At 37.5% G+C, this 16,158-nt stretch overlaps 2 protein-coding genes and 1 pseudogene across 8 annotated transcripts; 1 reads left to right on the top strand and 2 right to left on the bottom strand.

The window, feature by feature from the left end:
* Positions 1-2,119: 2,119 nt before the first annotated feature.
* On the top strand, positions 2,120-2,440 carry LOC104825781. Its single transcript, XM_010558167.1, has one exon. The coding sequence runs from the start codon at positions 2,120-2,122 to the stop codon at positions 2,438-2,440; it is 321 nt and encodes a 106-aa protein (XP_010556469.1).
* Positions 2,441-4,782: 2,342 nt separating this feature from the next.
* Positions 4,783-8,945, bottom strand: LOC104822898. 7 transcript variants are annotated; one of them, XM_010554289.2, is made up of 7 exons: positions 8,666-8,945; positions 6,809-7,966; positions 6,396-6,706; positions 6,256-6,316; positions 5,861-6,102; positions 5,591-5,695; positions 4,783-5,424 (listed from the first exon to the last, which is right to left on the bottom strand). In XM_010554289.2, exons 2-7 carry the CDS (start codon positions 7,853-7,855, stop codon positions 5,238-5,240), a joined length of 1,953 nt encoding a protein of 650 aa, XP_010552591.1. In that variant the 5' UTR covers positions 7,856-7,966; positions 8,666-8,945; the 3' UTR covers positions 4,783-5,237. The 7 variants fall into 7 exon arrangements, with proteins under 7 accessions (XP_010552591.1, XP_010552599.1, XP_010552607.1 ...); XM_010554297.2 differs by having other exon boundaries at positions 6,396-7,047; positions 7,201-7,966; XM_010554305.2 differs by having other exon boundaries at positions 6,396-7,020; positions 7,201-7,966.
* A 1,577-nt stretch (positions 8,946-10,522) lies between these two features.
* On the bottom strand, positions 10,523-12,853 carry LOC104822873 (annotated as a pseudogene).
* Between the last annotated feature and the right edge of the window lie 3,305 nt (positions 12,854-16,158).

Here is a 16,158-nt window from a genome sequence, read left to right as displayed (position 1 = left end):
TAGGGCATCTCTATCAGCTACTTGATTGGGAGCATAAATAGCTGATAGGATGAAAGGCAACCACCCTTGGACTGTCATCTCAACAGTTATCTCGTTTGCAGTGCGTTTGAGCAATTGAGCCGAGGCCTCTCCTCTGAATAGAACCCATATTCTACCTAGATTGCTTTCTTGATAGTTATCCAATCTTGACCAATCTTCTCCCAACTTTGCGAGTATTCTGTTTGCATTTGGTTCCTGAATGTGTGTCTCAAACAATGCTCCAAAAATCGGTTTTTGTGTTGCAAAGAAATGTCGTAACTTGACTTGTTTACAACCATCATTTAGGCCTCTAACATTCCAAAAGAAACCTTCTATTACACAAATTTAGGGGTTAGATATTCTCCCCGCCTCCCCTGATTGTGGAGGCGATGGTAAGGGGTCCTTTCCTGCAGGGGAACTCACGGTTGGGTTGGTCGGGTTTTGTGGTGCGTGTGATATGAGTGGGTTATAGGGATGGTTAGGATGTTTGTCAAGTGTGTCTGGTTGACATATAGGTGATTGGGGTGATGGTTGCGGGATGTTCTGACTAGGTGGAGTCGGTAGCTGCTGTGTAATCTGGTTGGGTGGGAAAATTTGTGGATTTATGATAAGTGGTTGGTTGAGTGAGATGTCTGAGTTTCTAGGGATTGCTTCAGCGTATTTAGAAGGGATTGCCAAAGAGTGTTGAGGATGCATAATAACTAGAGGCTGAGTTGTTCTCTTGGAACAGAACTTCTCGACATGTCCGAATTCCTTGCACATATTGCACTTAGGCGGGATCCATCTGTACAGAGCATCTATGGTGTCGACAGTTCCATCTTCCAATTCGATTTCAACTTCAGTTGGCAGGTCCTTAGTGAGATCGACTTCAACCTTGACATCCACCGAATTTATGCTCTCGATAGGTTTATAAGCTCTCGGCTCTCCCACTGTTCCCGCAATATAGCTAATTCATTCTCTTAGCAAGTTGAGGGGGACATTTGTGAAATGTACCCATTCGGGGCTGATTTCAGAGATGGAGGTTCTCGGACTGTTTCTGGGGTCCATTTTCGGACAAAGCAAGCATGGTTACCAACATACCATAGTTCTTGTTCCACTACAGCTTCTCTAATCTTCGCCGATGGAATTTTTACCAACAGAGAGCTCCATGATAAGTGATGGATATCTACTCTTTGATCCTTGCCCTACAAGTAGTTGAATACATCATGTATCTTAGACATACGGGGGATAGTACCATAGAAGGAGCAGATTACATACTCTTGGTACTGTAGAGCACCGGATTCGATAACTGAGTTAGGGATCTTTACTCGTATTCTTCCTGTTTCCGATAATTCTGCATCATCAATACGCTTCAATTCATAGGTTGGACCCCTAACTTTGCTGGCCTATGAGGGTTTTGAGTGTGGAGGTTTCGACCCTTGAGTTGTTGGGACCGTAGTAGAGAATTTTTTCTTTGCGGAAGTATCAGAGACCGAACCCATATTCCCTCAGGTCGAGGTACAAGGGCCTGTAGGAGAGGAGTGAGAAGTGGCCTGAACTAGGGATTTAGTAGTGGCGGAGAGAGAAGAATGGGTGATGACAGTTCCACGACCCTCCACCTCGATGACAGATCCATCTCCGAATCGCACCTTTAGGTGGGTAGTGGAGATTTTGGCCTGTGGAGTGGATGTGACCTAGGGTTAGGTAGAGGGGGTATTCTTTGGCATATTGGCCAGAGTCTGGTAGAATCAGAGGAGGGGATGAGGAGGGCGAGGGTCCTTCGATCGTTTGAGACATCGAAGAAGTGGGCTACGAGGAATTACGGTTCCCTCTCTTATCGCGAAGTCGGGAAGATGACCGGCGACTAGGAGGAGGTGAAACTGAAACTTTACTCGAGGAATGAATAGGGGGGCGAGGATTTGGATCTAGGCGTGTGATGGGAGGCGGAGGGGGAATATATATATAGAGAGAGAGATGAAGCCTCATATATGGAATCACAAGATATCTCCGATGCCTTTCAGTGGTACTCTCGTAATAACTTACAACCCCGAGGGCTATTCCATATCACCAACCTTACATATACGTATACCATGAAACCCCCGTTCACTCTCTCTCGATCTCGATGAAAACCCTAAAGACTCAGAGACCGAAACCCACGATAAGAAGAAGAAGAAGCAACAAGTTAACAAATGTGTCACGTGAGAGGAATCTCGGCACGTGCTGCGGCGGCGGAGGAGGGAGGCTGTCGGAAAAGCTCCGGGCGCTGAAGAGGCTTGTTCCTCGGGCGACGGCGGACGTAGTAGTCGACGACGGAGGAGCGACGGAGGAGCTGTTCAGAGAGACGGCGGATTACATAATCAGGTTGAGAAAGCAAGTCTTGGCGTTGCAGAAGCTGGTCGAGATCTATGGATCTGATGATGACCATGCGAATGCGGTGTTATAATTTCTATGTATGTTATTATTATTATTATTATTAATTTTTTCTTATCTTTGTGTTATTTTCATGTAATGCATTTTGAACCGACTGTTCTTATACGTATATGAAAACGTTTCGTCGTTTCTCAAATCCATTGTGTCTGGAAATGTTTGATTAAATCAAAAATATAATTACTTATGATGTTTATACGAGTTTTCCAGCTCATTAATTGATCATTATATATATATGTGTGTATAATTGTACATGCAGCAGCATAAATACGTGAAACCAGGATGCACAGGAATGATGAAGCTATATATATATATATATATATATATATATATATATATATAAAGAAAGAGATAGCTAATGATGGACCGACATATCATAGTTTCGTCACTCATTAAATATACTCTGTGATATATTCTTTTTTTAATATCATATTTTAACGTTGTTTTATTAGAATATGTCAGTAACTGCTGAAGCTATATCTTATATCACTTTCAACATGAATTTTGGTTATAACCTCGATCCAAACCGGAGATATATATTCCATATCTTATATCCTATATTGATGTTTTTGCCAGTTGTACTATATAACTTTAGATGGTTATTAACTATATAGTATATACCCAATTTATTATAATACCATAAAAAAAATAATGCAAATCGTTAGTCCAATTTCATTGCTTTTTCCTTTCATTATTAAATGGAAATTTACACATTTTTTTTAAAAAATTGTGTGGGACGAAAAGTAATAAGAACAGAAAAAAAAACACAAAAGAATTACAAAGAAGTAAAATATAAAGCTGAGATGGGGACATAAAAAAGCAATATAAAAAATAAATATCTAAGTGGTATATATATGGAAAGGAGTGTATGTATGTATGTATGTATATGTATCGTGTCTTTTGTGGATGATGTCACATACATATATACGTTATGTATATTGTATAGTGATGTGTATGTATATATCTATACATGTGTCTATATGAATATTAGATGCATTCATATTCATATAATCATATGCGTGTAATTTATGGGCATTGGTGATTGTGACTTATTAGTCCCCCCATGCTAACCCTACCATGTGCCCTCTTTGCTATTTTATATTTTTCTTTTTTCTTTTAATTTATGTATCTTGTTTTAATTTTTGGAAGATCAACCGTTTTATGTATGGACCAATTTATTTATTTAAACATATTATAGACAGCCACTTGAATTTTTAATTTTTTTAGGATTTTTATATTATTTTTAATTTCAATTATATATTATATCTTTTTTTTTTACAGTAAAAGTTTTTCTAGTACCCGTCTTTTTATTATTTATATTTTTCACAAAAGTACTTGTTTGTTATAATACAAATTAATTTTTATTTTTATTTATATTTATCATTCAACCTTTTTCATTTTAATTTCGGTCACGAATCTCTAACATATTTATAGATTGATGTCTACATTTTTCTATTAAGTTCCATCAAAACATATGTGTATATATATATATAATATAATATAATATTGGAAAACTAAAATTTAACATCAGGTTAGCTATTTGTTTCTCCAATTTAAGCCACGCAGACTAGTGATAAAAAAAAAATGTACAAGTAAAATACTTAATTTGAAATTTGGAAAAAAAAAATTACCGGTCGAACCCAAATTGTATTTTCCCCTACAAATAGACCAACATAAAAAAAAATAATGAAATTAAAATTCGATTCCATTAGGTTGGACGCTCGAAGTGAATGGTTGAATGATTTATACATATCCGAAATGGGCTTGAAGTGGGCTTTAACGAAGACCCAGGCCCAAACTATATTAACCATTGTCATAAAGTCTTCCCGTATTTCCTTTATTTCATTTTCTTTTCACGGTCTTGTTATATTTTGGCTATTGACCAGATCAAATGCTTTGTCAAATGGCTCATTGGTTTATGCCCCTTTAATTGATCCTCGATTCCTTTCATCCCGACCCGGTTTAGGTAAACCGAATCGGGAGATCGACCAATAATACCGTACTCACGCCGTAATTAAGCTATCTTAATTTCGAAAGTCGGCCTTCAACCGTGATTTTTATATGCTCACGGATCTTGGGGTTGACTTTAAAAGTGTCTAGTAGTCGGGTGACCGTTATTAGTCGCCCAATCGAAATCGAATAAAAAAATATAACTATAACCGGATCGAATCTGACATACAAACCGAATGGTTATGATTTTTCTAAATCCGAAAAAATCGAAACTGAACTGAACTGAATCGATTAAAAAAAACTGAATTTAAATCAAACCAAATCGAAGTTTTTATAGAAACTGAAAGTTTATAGTTTTTTAAAACCGAAATAATTGAAACCAAATATAATCGAACCGAACCCGAATCGAATCAAAACCTGAAATGATCACACTGGTTATGAACAATTACCTTCAAGTCTCAAATGACCGGACCGGAACCAAGTACATGAACAATTTCACCATGTATGCAAGAATTTCTCCTGTTGGGCGACGCGAGGGCCGAGACCCTGAAAAAAAGGAGGAAGAAAACCACGAGAGAGACGGCAAAAACGGGACCTGAGAATGTAACCTGCAATACCACTTATATATGCATCATCTGTTTCTACATTCTACTTCTAAAAGTGACAAGCTTTATACAGGATGATCGACTATTCTATTCTACGCTTCCGTGGTTATCTTCCGAGCTACAACACTATTTCCTGGTTAGATGGGGCATCGTTCTCAGCATCCGGACTATGAATACCGGATCCCGTGCTGATATCCCGGGAAAAAAATAACTGACGCCGATGGAAAACAAGGGGGAACCGGTGGATGGATAAGACAGTCATAGAGGAAGACAATGTACTCCCTCGGGTAGTAGTATCTTAGGCATTGGTAGTCCAGTAACGTATCTCCGAGGAACTGATTTCGACATCCGGCTATGGAATCTGGCAAAATGGTTCATCACAGAGAATCTCTCTATGTCCTGGATTTCTACTATGATCTCTACGATTGACGCGGTCTTGTCCAGTCTGCATCAAGATCAAGAGTTGGGATATCGTTACCCCGATATGAAATGTATGCAAGCAAACCAGCATTGGCATAAAGGCAGGTACATACAAGAAACATGATCTTCAAAGACAACAAGAGATTCTGGGCTGTTCAAATGTTTCAAAGAGGCAACCGCTTTGTCCGTACCTTTGGAAGTCACTTTCGAGCTTCTGGGTTTTCTCGACGAACGCTTTGCCCGTTTGAGCATATTGTTGATCTTTATCACCGGCCTTTCCCATTTCGTCACAGATCCTGGACGAACGGCAAAGGTCAATATCTTTCACAAGGCCAAACGAGATAAAATCCCCTGCTAAGTTATAAAACTTGTGTTTACCTTATCTTCAAATATAAAGAAACAAAGGCCGGGTTAACAAAATATTAGAATTCGAATCCTAATCATAACGAGATGGAACTCACTTTTCACTCGTGTCTGAATGCGATTGAAGCATGTTTAGTCCATAGCACGCAAGACTGCATGCCTCGCCAAGGGCTACTCTTGCCACAATGTACACTATGCTCTCATAGCAAACAGCAGCATTTCCCGAGAGAGTAAAAGATGGTGCTGGAGGGAGCAATTGTCGCATAAGCCGTGTCGATAAGATCAGCCTCCTTTTTGAGGGAGGAATCGCCTCACTTGGGCCGACCTTATCATCCTCAACCTAGAGAGAGTAACCACACCACAATCAAATGTTCCGATTTTATCATCGATAAGTTTTTCTTTCTCTCCATCTCAGTTTTCTGGTTTGTTGTTTGAACAGGAGGAAGTAAAAAAGAATAAGCTCCTGCAAATGATAAATTTGGGAGGTAGGTACCTTCTCCAACAGCCTGTTTGTGGCAAGTGCCCACTTCTCTTCTGACAAACTGTAAGAAAGACTGTTCTAACATCAATATGGATCAAAGAATATGAGAGTATATGGTAAGTATTGACATTTATGAAAGTAAGGAAAAGAACCTGATGCTCCGACTCATGTCTGAACCTCGCAGGACAACATTATGCCACGGTGATTGGGAAAATGTAGTACTTTTGCGCTTCTTTTGTCTTAAAGCAACCATATTTTGATTCACAGCATCGCATTGCATAGCAGAATCAATCGGTCCAATGTCAGGATTCCAAGCATTAGAACTTATTTTTTCCACGTAATTTCCAACAGAAAACTGGTACGAATGACCAGTAAGCACGCTGCTTACCTTAGGTCGAGTCTCGCCAATGGGACCGTCATCATCAGTCTTCAAATACCCCATCTCGAATTCATTATGCTGTCGCTGTCCAACAGTTGCAGAATTTTGGTGGATGTCGAAGGACGATTTTGAGAAATAGAATGAAGAATTCCGGTCGGACAAAGCATTTGGTGGAGCATTATATACCTCAGAAGGTTTTTGCTGTACCATCGAGGATGACAAAGGAAATTTATTGGCTGCACCCACCAACTGATGTTGCCCGATAGGGGCATTCATACGAAATCCATATGTAGAAAGATCACTTGGTCGAGACGGTAGAGACGAATTGCAGGTTTCTTGTATATGAGTCTGACCTTTTATTATGTAGCCCGGCCCCGTACCAGACTTCTCAGATTCTCCTGGAATATCAGATCTGTTAGCCCGATCTGCGTGTTGAGGGAAATCATGCAGATTAGGAAATGGATGAACAGAAGACAGTGACGCCAGACAGCTCTGGTTCATCCAAGATGCATTTGAACATGCATTCTCTAGATTTGAAGTAAAAGAATGAACACTGGGAATCTGATCGTCACCATTACCATCTAGAGGACCCGTCTCTTCCGCTAGTGCACATTGCATAAGAGCGCTCAAGCTGAATCCACTGGAACTGATTTCACTATTATTTCTGCCAAAAGAAGAATCCTGAACATTATCATCCATATGGTACAAAATCTTCTCTTCTAGCGGGTCCAGTGCTACACTACCCTGAGAAGATATTCTAGGTGTTTGTTGCATCCCCAACAAATTTTCTTGATCCCGTAGTGATGAAGAGTCTCCATTTGAGCCCAGAACAGAACTTGACATGAAGGGAGTCTGTTCCTGAAACCCTTCTGGCATGACACTAGGATCCCGAGAGCAAGTATTCACAAAAGAAGTATCGAACCCTTGTGACCGGGTTATGGTTTTCTGATCTTTCTCGACATGACTCGTTGTCAAATAAGCAGATTGCAGGTATGGTCCTGACCATGAATTCATGCTGCTTTTTCCACTGGCAGCAGAAGAATCATATAGTGATACAACTACCTGCGGAGGATTTGGACTGATCGAGCAAGCATCTTGCAGAACATCCCCTTGATGTATACTTCCTTGCACCCGGTTCATGCCCATTAGGGATTCATCGTTCAAGGATCTTAGATCACTGAAACCCGAGCCACTGATTTGCTGCAGCTGAAAGTCTTGCGCCTGTTTGAGCATTACGTTTTGAAAAAGTTTCACATTTGTTCTAGCCAAATTGCCGCACCAGACCAAAAGGTAGTTCCCCTCTCTTCCCTCTTCAAGATTCAGCACTAAGCCCTCCCACGAAGTCTGCAAGTTGTCCATGGCATAGTAATTTCAGACATGACACTTCAAGCAGTCAAGAGAATCTCAGCTAACAAAATAGCACCTTCCATACATATATAAGAGTCCTTCAAGTCAAATGCTTCACGCCGTTATCAGACATCGACGTCTAAGACAAGACAAAACAAGATATGGATAACAAGACTAGTTCATTGATACGAGAGAACATACGCTTAAGAATCAAGAAAAGATTAGTCCTTTGATTCTAGAATACACTCAGATTAGGAATTATTGTCCAACTGAACACTGGGATTAGGAACACCAATCAAGAGCAAGCGTACCCCAATGTGAAATTCGGATTCCATTTCAGGAAAATAAAACACGAAACTTTGCATGCCAAATTACAAAAACGAGAAACATACAGAGAATTTACCCGACACATACGAACAAAAAGCAGGAAAAACGACAAATTAACAAAAAAATATTCCATTAACACAAATTTAAGCTCCAATTGTTGGATTAGACAACACTAATCGCTAAATATGGAACTCGTACTGAGATCATATATGACAGTCAATGGGTAAGAGGGGAAAAAAAAGACAAAATAAGCGCAAAAACAACAAAAATCATTTGACTTCCATAACACCACTCGGATACTCTCGAAAGAATATTCGGCGAAACAGAGAACATGCCCAAAAAAAACACGAACTCTCATTTTTTTTATACCTGGAAGATGGAGAAGCAGATGCGAAGCCGTGAGGGAGTTGGGTTCTTCGCCTGAGGCAGAGAGAGAAAGGCCAAACACGGGGCTTAATTGCGTTTTTTAACTTGGAAAAACAGTGATTGTTTTCTAAAAAAAATTGGGTAAATCATAGTTTCTTTTCCCTCTCGTTTTCCCGGGGAGAAAGTGCGAGAAAATCTCGCCTCTTCGGCGAGAAAATCTCTCTTTTATGAATTCACGAATGAAGCGATCCATAATGCATGATTCCAAATTTCAAAATTTGTTTTTTCTAAAAAATTCACGAAAACAAAAGAGGAGGTCATGGACGAGCCTAACCGGGGGTTGGTTCGGAATAAAGGGAAAAATCAGCTGTTTCGTGGAACACACTGTATCATATGATCATTAAAAAACTGACGGTCAGATGTGGATTATAAATATTGACGGTGAAGATTACAGGAGACCCTACAGAGATGACAATCGGAGAGTACTAAGCACGCGCTCTTGTTTGCGCGTGGTGAAACCCTATCTATATCTTCTTTTCTTTTCTTTTAAAAGGCAATATAGCAAAAATACCCTTACTTTGCTACAAAGACTTCATGGTATACCCTTCAAAACCCTAAAATTTTGGAAAAAAAAATAAAAGGAACAAAAGACATAATTAACCCTCTCACAAAAGTAACGTGATTCTCCTCTCTTCATTTTGAATTCATCTCTCTCGTTTTCATTCTTTGACAACTCTTCATTTCTTTCTTAACTTTCTCTCTCCACTCTTATCTTTCTCTCAACTCTTCCATTTTCTCTTTTCTCATTTCATTTTTATACATAGAAAAACAAACGAAAAATGGTTATTTCGTTGAGCATATCTTCACCGACGACCTCATATCTTCTTCTTGAGTCGGTCTTAGACATAACAAATGACAAGAACTGAAGGGTAAGTTCATTAATACAAGAGATTGGTTCGATGCATGAACTTTGTGTTTTGGGTTTGAGTTTTATGATTGTTAGAGTGAATCGTGTGGTCTTTTTTTTATGAAAATGAGATAGATGCATAGCAAATCTGTCGAAGAATATACAAGAGGCGCATATTTAATTTCAAATAAATGTTCGGAGCGATAATGGAACGGATTGACAACGAAAATAAAGGTACGTCATATTGGTTACACCGTTTAAAATTTAATTTTGGTCACACTGGTCACACTAGTCAACTTGGTCACACCGTTCAAAATTTAGTTTTGGTCACACTGGTCACACTGGTCACACTAGTCACATTGGTCACATTGGTCACACTAGTCACATTGGTCACACTGGTCACACTGGTCACACCGTTCAAATTTTAGTTTTGGTCACACTAGTCATATTGGTCACACTGGTCACACTAGTCACTTGGTCACACTAGTCACACTGGTCACACCGAAAATTTTTAAAATTCACGCGAAAATATTTATTTTTTTGTGATGGAGGGAGTTTTAAAAATTTTAAAATATTTAAATTTTTTTCTAGAAAATCGAAAACTGCTTTTCTCTCTCTCTTCTCATTAATGTTTCTGTCATTGGGACTCACGCCAATGGGTATTTTTGGAATAACATAATTATAAAGATATGTTTTGAAGTAGTTTTTTTATTTATTTTTGCAGGGGTACGCAGTGAAGTCTTTGTAGCATAATAGGGGTATTTTTGATAAAACCCCTTTTTAAAATCTACGTTTTAACATGTTTGACTCTTTTAGATTTGACTATTTTTTGTAACTCTAAAATTTTATAAATTTATTTATAATCAAAATAGTCAAATATTCTACATATAAAAATATATTTTAGACAAAATACTAAACGGGTGAACATATTTATTATCAACGGAAAACAATACTAAAACAACTAGTTTGCAACACTAATGGGAAAAAAATTCGAGTTTGGTCATTTCCGTAACCATACATTGATTAAGATTAGTCCAATCCAAATTCATATGGACCAACCATCCATGTATATAGCTCTCACATCCCCAGCTAATAGAACATTGTCGAGGCACTCGAGCAAAGCAGCACAATTATTACAACAATGGCTGCATTTACATCAATTAAGGGTGTACGGTCGCCGGAGATTATGTCACCGGAGATCTTCCCGGGCGAAATCGGCGATAAGCTCGGCGACGTGCTCGGGGTTCTCGACGTGAGGAAGATGACCGCTACCTGGTACTTCCCGAAAAACCGAGTTCCTTAACTCACACAGCAATTTCTGCAAAGAAAAAGAAAAAAAGTAGGAGCCTTTCCTTCAGCACAAGCCTATGAAATTGGTTTATTGCCAAATCAAACGGCCGGTTAACACCAAATGCAACATGATTCTCCATTCGGTCCGGTTAAGCTTTGGTTTTGGAAACCTAAACTATAACCTTAACTTGCAACAAATATCAAACACTTTGTATACATATAAAGGCGAAAAAAAGGAAGAAAGACTTACGACCGAGAGCTGGTTATTGACGATCTGATCGTTCTCGCTGCATATAACGAGCGTTTTCTGCTTTACCTGCAAGTTATTCAGGGAAAAAACATAATCAAATGCGTTACCGATTTCTCGCTAAGATATATATACTTATAATACATTTTTAATCGATGTTTCGGTACGAGTTTTATCTGTGAAGCGACGTTGTAGCCTCCGCTGATCATGTAATCGACCGTCGCCATTTCCCACCACGACATTCGACAGTGTAACCGGCCAACCTACGCAAATAACATATGAATACATCGACCATCTCGGTTTGAACAAGATAATGTGACAGAAAAAACAAAATCCACGTTTGAACAAGATAATGTGACAAGATATGTAAAATGTGAAATTTTTCTCACGTTGGTCCAATCGATCTGTTTGGGCAAGGGTACCGAACGAAACGCTAATACGTTCGCCAGTAGACGGAGAGGGAACGACTTCAAGAGTCTGACCTGAAGATACATACATAAACATTCAGATTTAGAACCTTATAATATCTATGTTTTGATATGAATTTACCAACATAATGAAATTAAATCGATCGTATTCGGACCGACCCCGGCATATGCGACGAGTTTCGGCAGTTTTGCTAGTTGTCCGGTGCCTTCTGAATAAGCGTTGGCATTTATGAGAACCAACTTCTGGACCTGGCATATTGTGAGATAATAGTTACGAGTTTAAATAGAACTTAGCTTCCTTTCGTTTGGGGCGGATTAGGGCCGATAGAACGTACGGCTTCGGGATAGGTAGCGGCGAAATCAACGGCAATGGTGGCACCTAAGCTCGGTCCGACCAAAATCATCGGCCGCTTGATATACGTCTTCCACAGCTAGGATTATTCGAACTAGAGATTAACGTTTAAACACCAACCATCGATCAAACGAACCGCGAGATTAACGGCCGAGATTACCTGGAACAAATGATGCCGCTTAGACGCCGCATCGCACGGCGGAAGGACCTCTGCAATGGATTAGAACACAAGTAAACGAAATCAACAAAAACTAAACCAAAATAGCAAACCAACACAAATTGTATCTAAACCGGAAACCAATTATTATAACGAATCCAGCAAATTGACGTACGGAGTTCGGAGAAGCCCCATCCAAGAACATCTAAAGCCCAAGTCTCGAGGCAAGCTTGTTCGAGCAAAGGGTAGGTGCATCGCCACTCTAAGCACGAGCTAGAGAAGGGAAAAAAACACCAAGAATTCAGACATCAAACTCCAGTATCTGTCCGGTTTATTTTTTTTATTTTTTGCCATGAAAAGAAAAGGACAGGTCAAGAACCTGTCGAAACAATGGAGAAGAACGACGGGGTTGGCGCAGTGCTGTTGTCCCAGTGGCTTGATGCAGCTACTCATCACGCATCCGTTGAACTTCTCCATCTGCGATTATTCGCCAAAATCAAACCGATAATTTCGAGGAATCTGAAACCAAAATGGTATCAAACGCTGCGTTTTCGCAACATGCAAGAAGAGAGAGAGAGAGAGTCAGGGTCAAGAACCTGAAGAGGAACGGGAATCCGTACGATCCGCTGGGCAAGAGCTCTGGCAAACGGGTCTCTTATCTTCTCCACCTCCTTCGGCAGAAACGCCGGAAACCCACCGCCGCACCCTCGCCGGAGACGGGGGCGGCGGAGACACCATCTTCAGACCACCCACCATTTTCTGTAATTCAATTGCAACTCAGAGGCCAACAACGACAAAATTTATAGAACTCTGCAGTAGGGGAAAAAACGTACGATTAGCTTTTTAGCTTTTTCCCAATTAGCGTATGTAAATAATTGGAGAGGTGAATTTCGAGATTTTTTTTTAAATATATATATTTTTTAAATATGAATTTAAATATGGATCTAAAAAGGTGGGTGATTCGTACTTGTCGCCGCCTGCATGGCAAACTGGACCAAAGAACGTTTCCCCGATCCTTTTGTTTTTTTTATTTACTTTCAGTGTTTTGTCTTTTTGCCATTCGAGTGACCATACGATGCCATCATATTTATTGCGTCCGTACAGAAAATGTTTCGCTTCCTTATTTTCTGTTTCCCCGAGGAATGTGAAAAATACACAAAATGTGGCCTCGTATAAAACGGACCAAATTTTCTAATCAAATTCATTTTTAAGCACAATGATGCCACGGGCCACGAATTTGGTCAACTATCTTGTAAGCTAAATTCGATTTCATTCGCAGATCAAGCTTTTGCTCTATTTTTCTTCGCAGTTCATTTATTATGATTTCGTTTTGACAAATCGATAACGATCTTTACCCAAAAAAATAATTATAACGATAAAAATATTTTTCGTATGGTATTATTCTGAATTTATAGGTCGGTCTGTTTGACTTGTAAATTCAATGAATTGAATTAAAATTGGGATAAGCCAAAAAAAATATCAACAATTTTATTTACACAAAAACCTTATATTTTAATTTTATTATAAAAATATATTGATTATTAATTTTGATTTTAAAAAACCCATCAACTATATAACTTATATTGAAAATTATTACTTTTGATTAAAAAAAACTTAACTATCTACATTACTAAAAGAATCATTCTACCACTCTAAATTTTTTATAAAAATATATAAATTAAAAAAAAAACTTTTAATGTCTAATTTACTAAAAAAACCTTCTATGTTACATAGAAAAAATTCGCCAATAATATTATACATACAAAAAGTTTTATTTAAAATTTATTATAAAAATCTATCAACATTTCATTTTAAATAAAATAAACCATATTTTTATTTTATTTTTAGAAAACATATATCACTTATTATATAATTGATTTGTATGTAAATTATACACTATATAATATTCAAAGCATTAAATATTTTATAAAAAAATCAAATTGATAGTGTACAACGTCTCAAAACTAAACAACCTATTATTTCAAGAAAAAATCCTAAAAAAATACTGAAATTTTACAATTTTGACAAAAAAACACTGAACTTTATTTTTTGTCAAATAAACATTAAAATTTTTAAACGTATCTTAAAAACACTAAACTTTTTAAATGATCCAAAAAATACATGAACTTTTCTGCGATTATAAAAAAAACACTGAACTTTTTTGCATATCATTGTGCCACATCATTCATTTTGTTTATTTTGAAAATCGTAGAAGAGTTAAGTATTTATTTTGTCAAATTTAAAAAGTTTAATGTTTATTGATAAAATAAAAAGTTCAGTGTGTTTTTTTTGTCAAAATTTGAAAATTTAGTGTTTTTTTTTATTTTCCCTTATTTCAATACTCATATACTCATATATAAAAAAAATACAAGGAAAAATTAGAACGAGTATCTAAATATGTTACGTCATTAGAAATTTATATCTTTTCATAAATTTTTGACAAAAATACCTCTACTTTATTGTATAATTTCAATATTACCATTAAATATTTCAAAAATTTTGCAGCATAAAAACATATTTTTTTGGGAAACTGTGTTATCTGGTAAAACTATTTTTTTATCCGGGATAATTATTTTTCATCCGGAAGAATCTGTTTTCATTCGGAATAACTGTTTATGAACACAAAAAAATAATTTTTTTTTTATCAAGATGAACTATTTCTCGTCTGACAGAATTATTTTTTCCTCAAGAAAAGACTTTTTTATCCGAAAAATCTATTTTCGTTCGGGAAAATAATATTTTTGAGAGAATTGTTTCATCTGGGAAAGAATATTTTTTATCCGAAAAAAGTATATTTTCGTCCGGGAGAATTTTTTTCATATGGGAAAGATTTTTCTTTCTGAAAAAAAAAACAGTTTGTCCGGACAAAAACAGTTTTCTCCGGATGAAAAAACAATTCTTCCGGATGAGAAACAATTCTCCCGGATAAAAAAATTGCTTTTCGTATAAAAAACAATTCTTTCGTATGAAAACAAATTTTTCCGGATGACAAATAATTTTTTTGTCAATGGTTTTTGTATATTAGATTTATACGAAAATGAGTTTACAAAATTCAGCCGCATAATCGGCAATTCGTGTAACATGGAAGGTTAAAACAACAATATAAAGTTCCAAGCTGAGACTTTTCATTCAAATGCAGTAGAATACTAGCCTGTAGGGGAGAGGGCAAACCAACGCCGGAGTATTAACGAAGCTGTCTCAAAGTGATTGGATCTGATGGCAGCCATTCTTGCTCTCAAGGAATGATCAGTATCTCGTCTCAAGGCTGCCATGTCCTTATAACACGATGAGTGGATTCTCGAGTTTCTCTCTAGCCATATAGTGTATATGTAGATCTGCCAGGCCATGCAAGCGGCCCAATTATACGAGTTGTTGTCCCATCGTGTTCCTAACCATGAAAGAACAGAATCCCACAATAGCACATGTGGAAAGTGTAGAAATAAAATGCGGAAATAAAATAAGACAAATAGAAAAAAACGAAATTACTTTTATTGCTACATCTCTTCTTCTTCTTGTTCCATTACAATGAAAATAACTCACATATTTATAGGAAAATTAACAAATGAAATAAAAGGAAATATAGATATAACGGAAATAAATATGATTCACAATATTTAACATAATATTGTGTTCCTCCAAAATCTAGATTTTCCTCCAATCACATATTCATTTTTCTACTTCAACAGAAAGGGTCTCCCATTTATGCAACGAAAAAATTATCAGATCTTTTAATGCTGGACAAAGAAAGAACAAGTGATTTCTACTCTCCTCTTCAGTTCCACAGAAGACACAATCGGTGTTTAGCTTGCACCATACTATGTTCTCCCATGTTACCTTTTCGATATTCTTGTAGAGGTAGTTCCAGACAGATTTTGCAATAAAATCTTGGCTAGATGATTTTCTGACTCACCATGTGACTGAATCCTCTCGGTCCTGCAACGTTTTTCCTGTCAAGTAAGAGGATAAATTGATAGCTTCCTAAGATCTAGCTGCTGGAAAAACCCACGTGCCATTTCTATATATGTCTGCCACCTTCGCAGCCTTCGGGATGCCAAGTTGTTGAGGTCCATGGGGTCCGAAGTAGTCAATCAACCTCCCGAACGGAGACCAGACGT

The sequence above is a fragment of the Tarenaya hassleriana genome, unplaced genomic scaffold (assembly GCF_000463585.1).
Source record: "Tarenaya hassleriana unplaced genomic scaffold, ASM46358v1 Cleome1, whole genome shotgun sequence".
Classification (NCBI taxonomy): Eukaryota; Viridiplantae; Streptophyta; class Magnoliopsida; order Brassicales; family Cleomaceae; genus Tarenaya; species Tarenaya hassleriana.
Note: the sequence above shows the minus strand (reverse complement) of the source record. Positions and strands in the feature narration are given on the sequence as shown.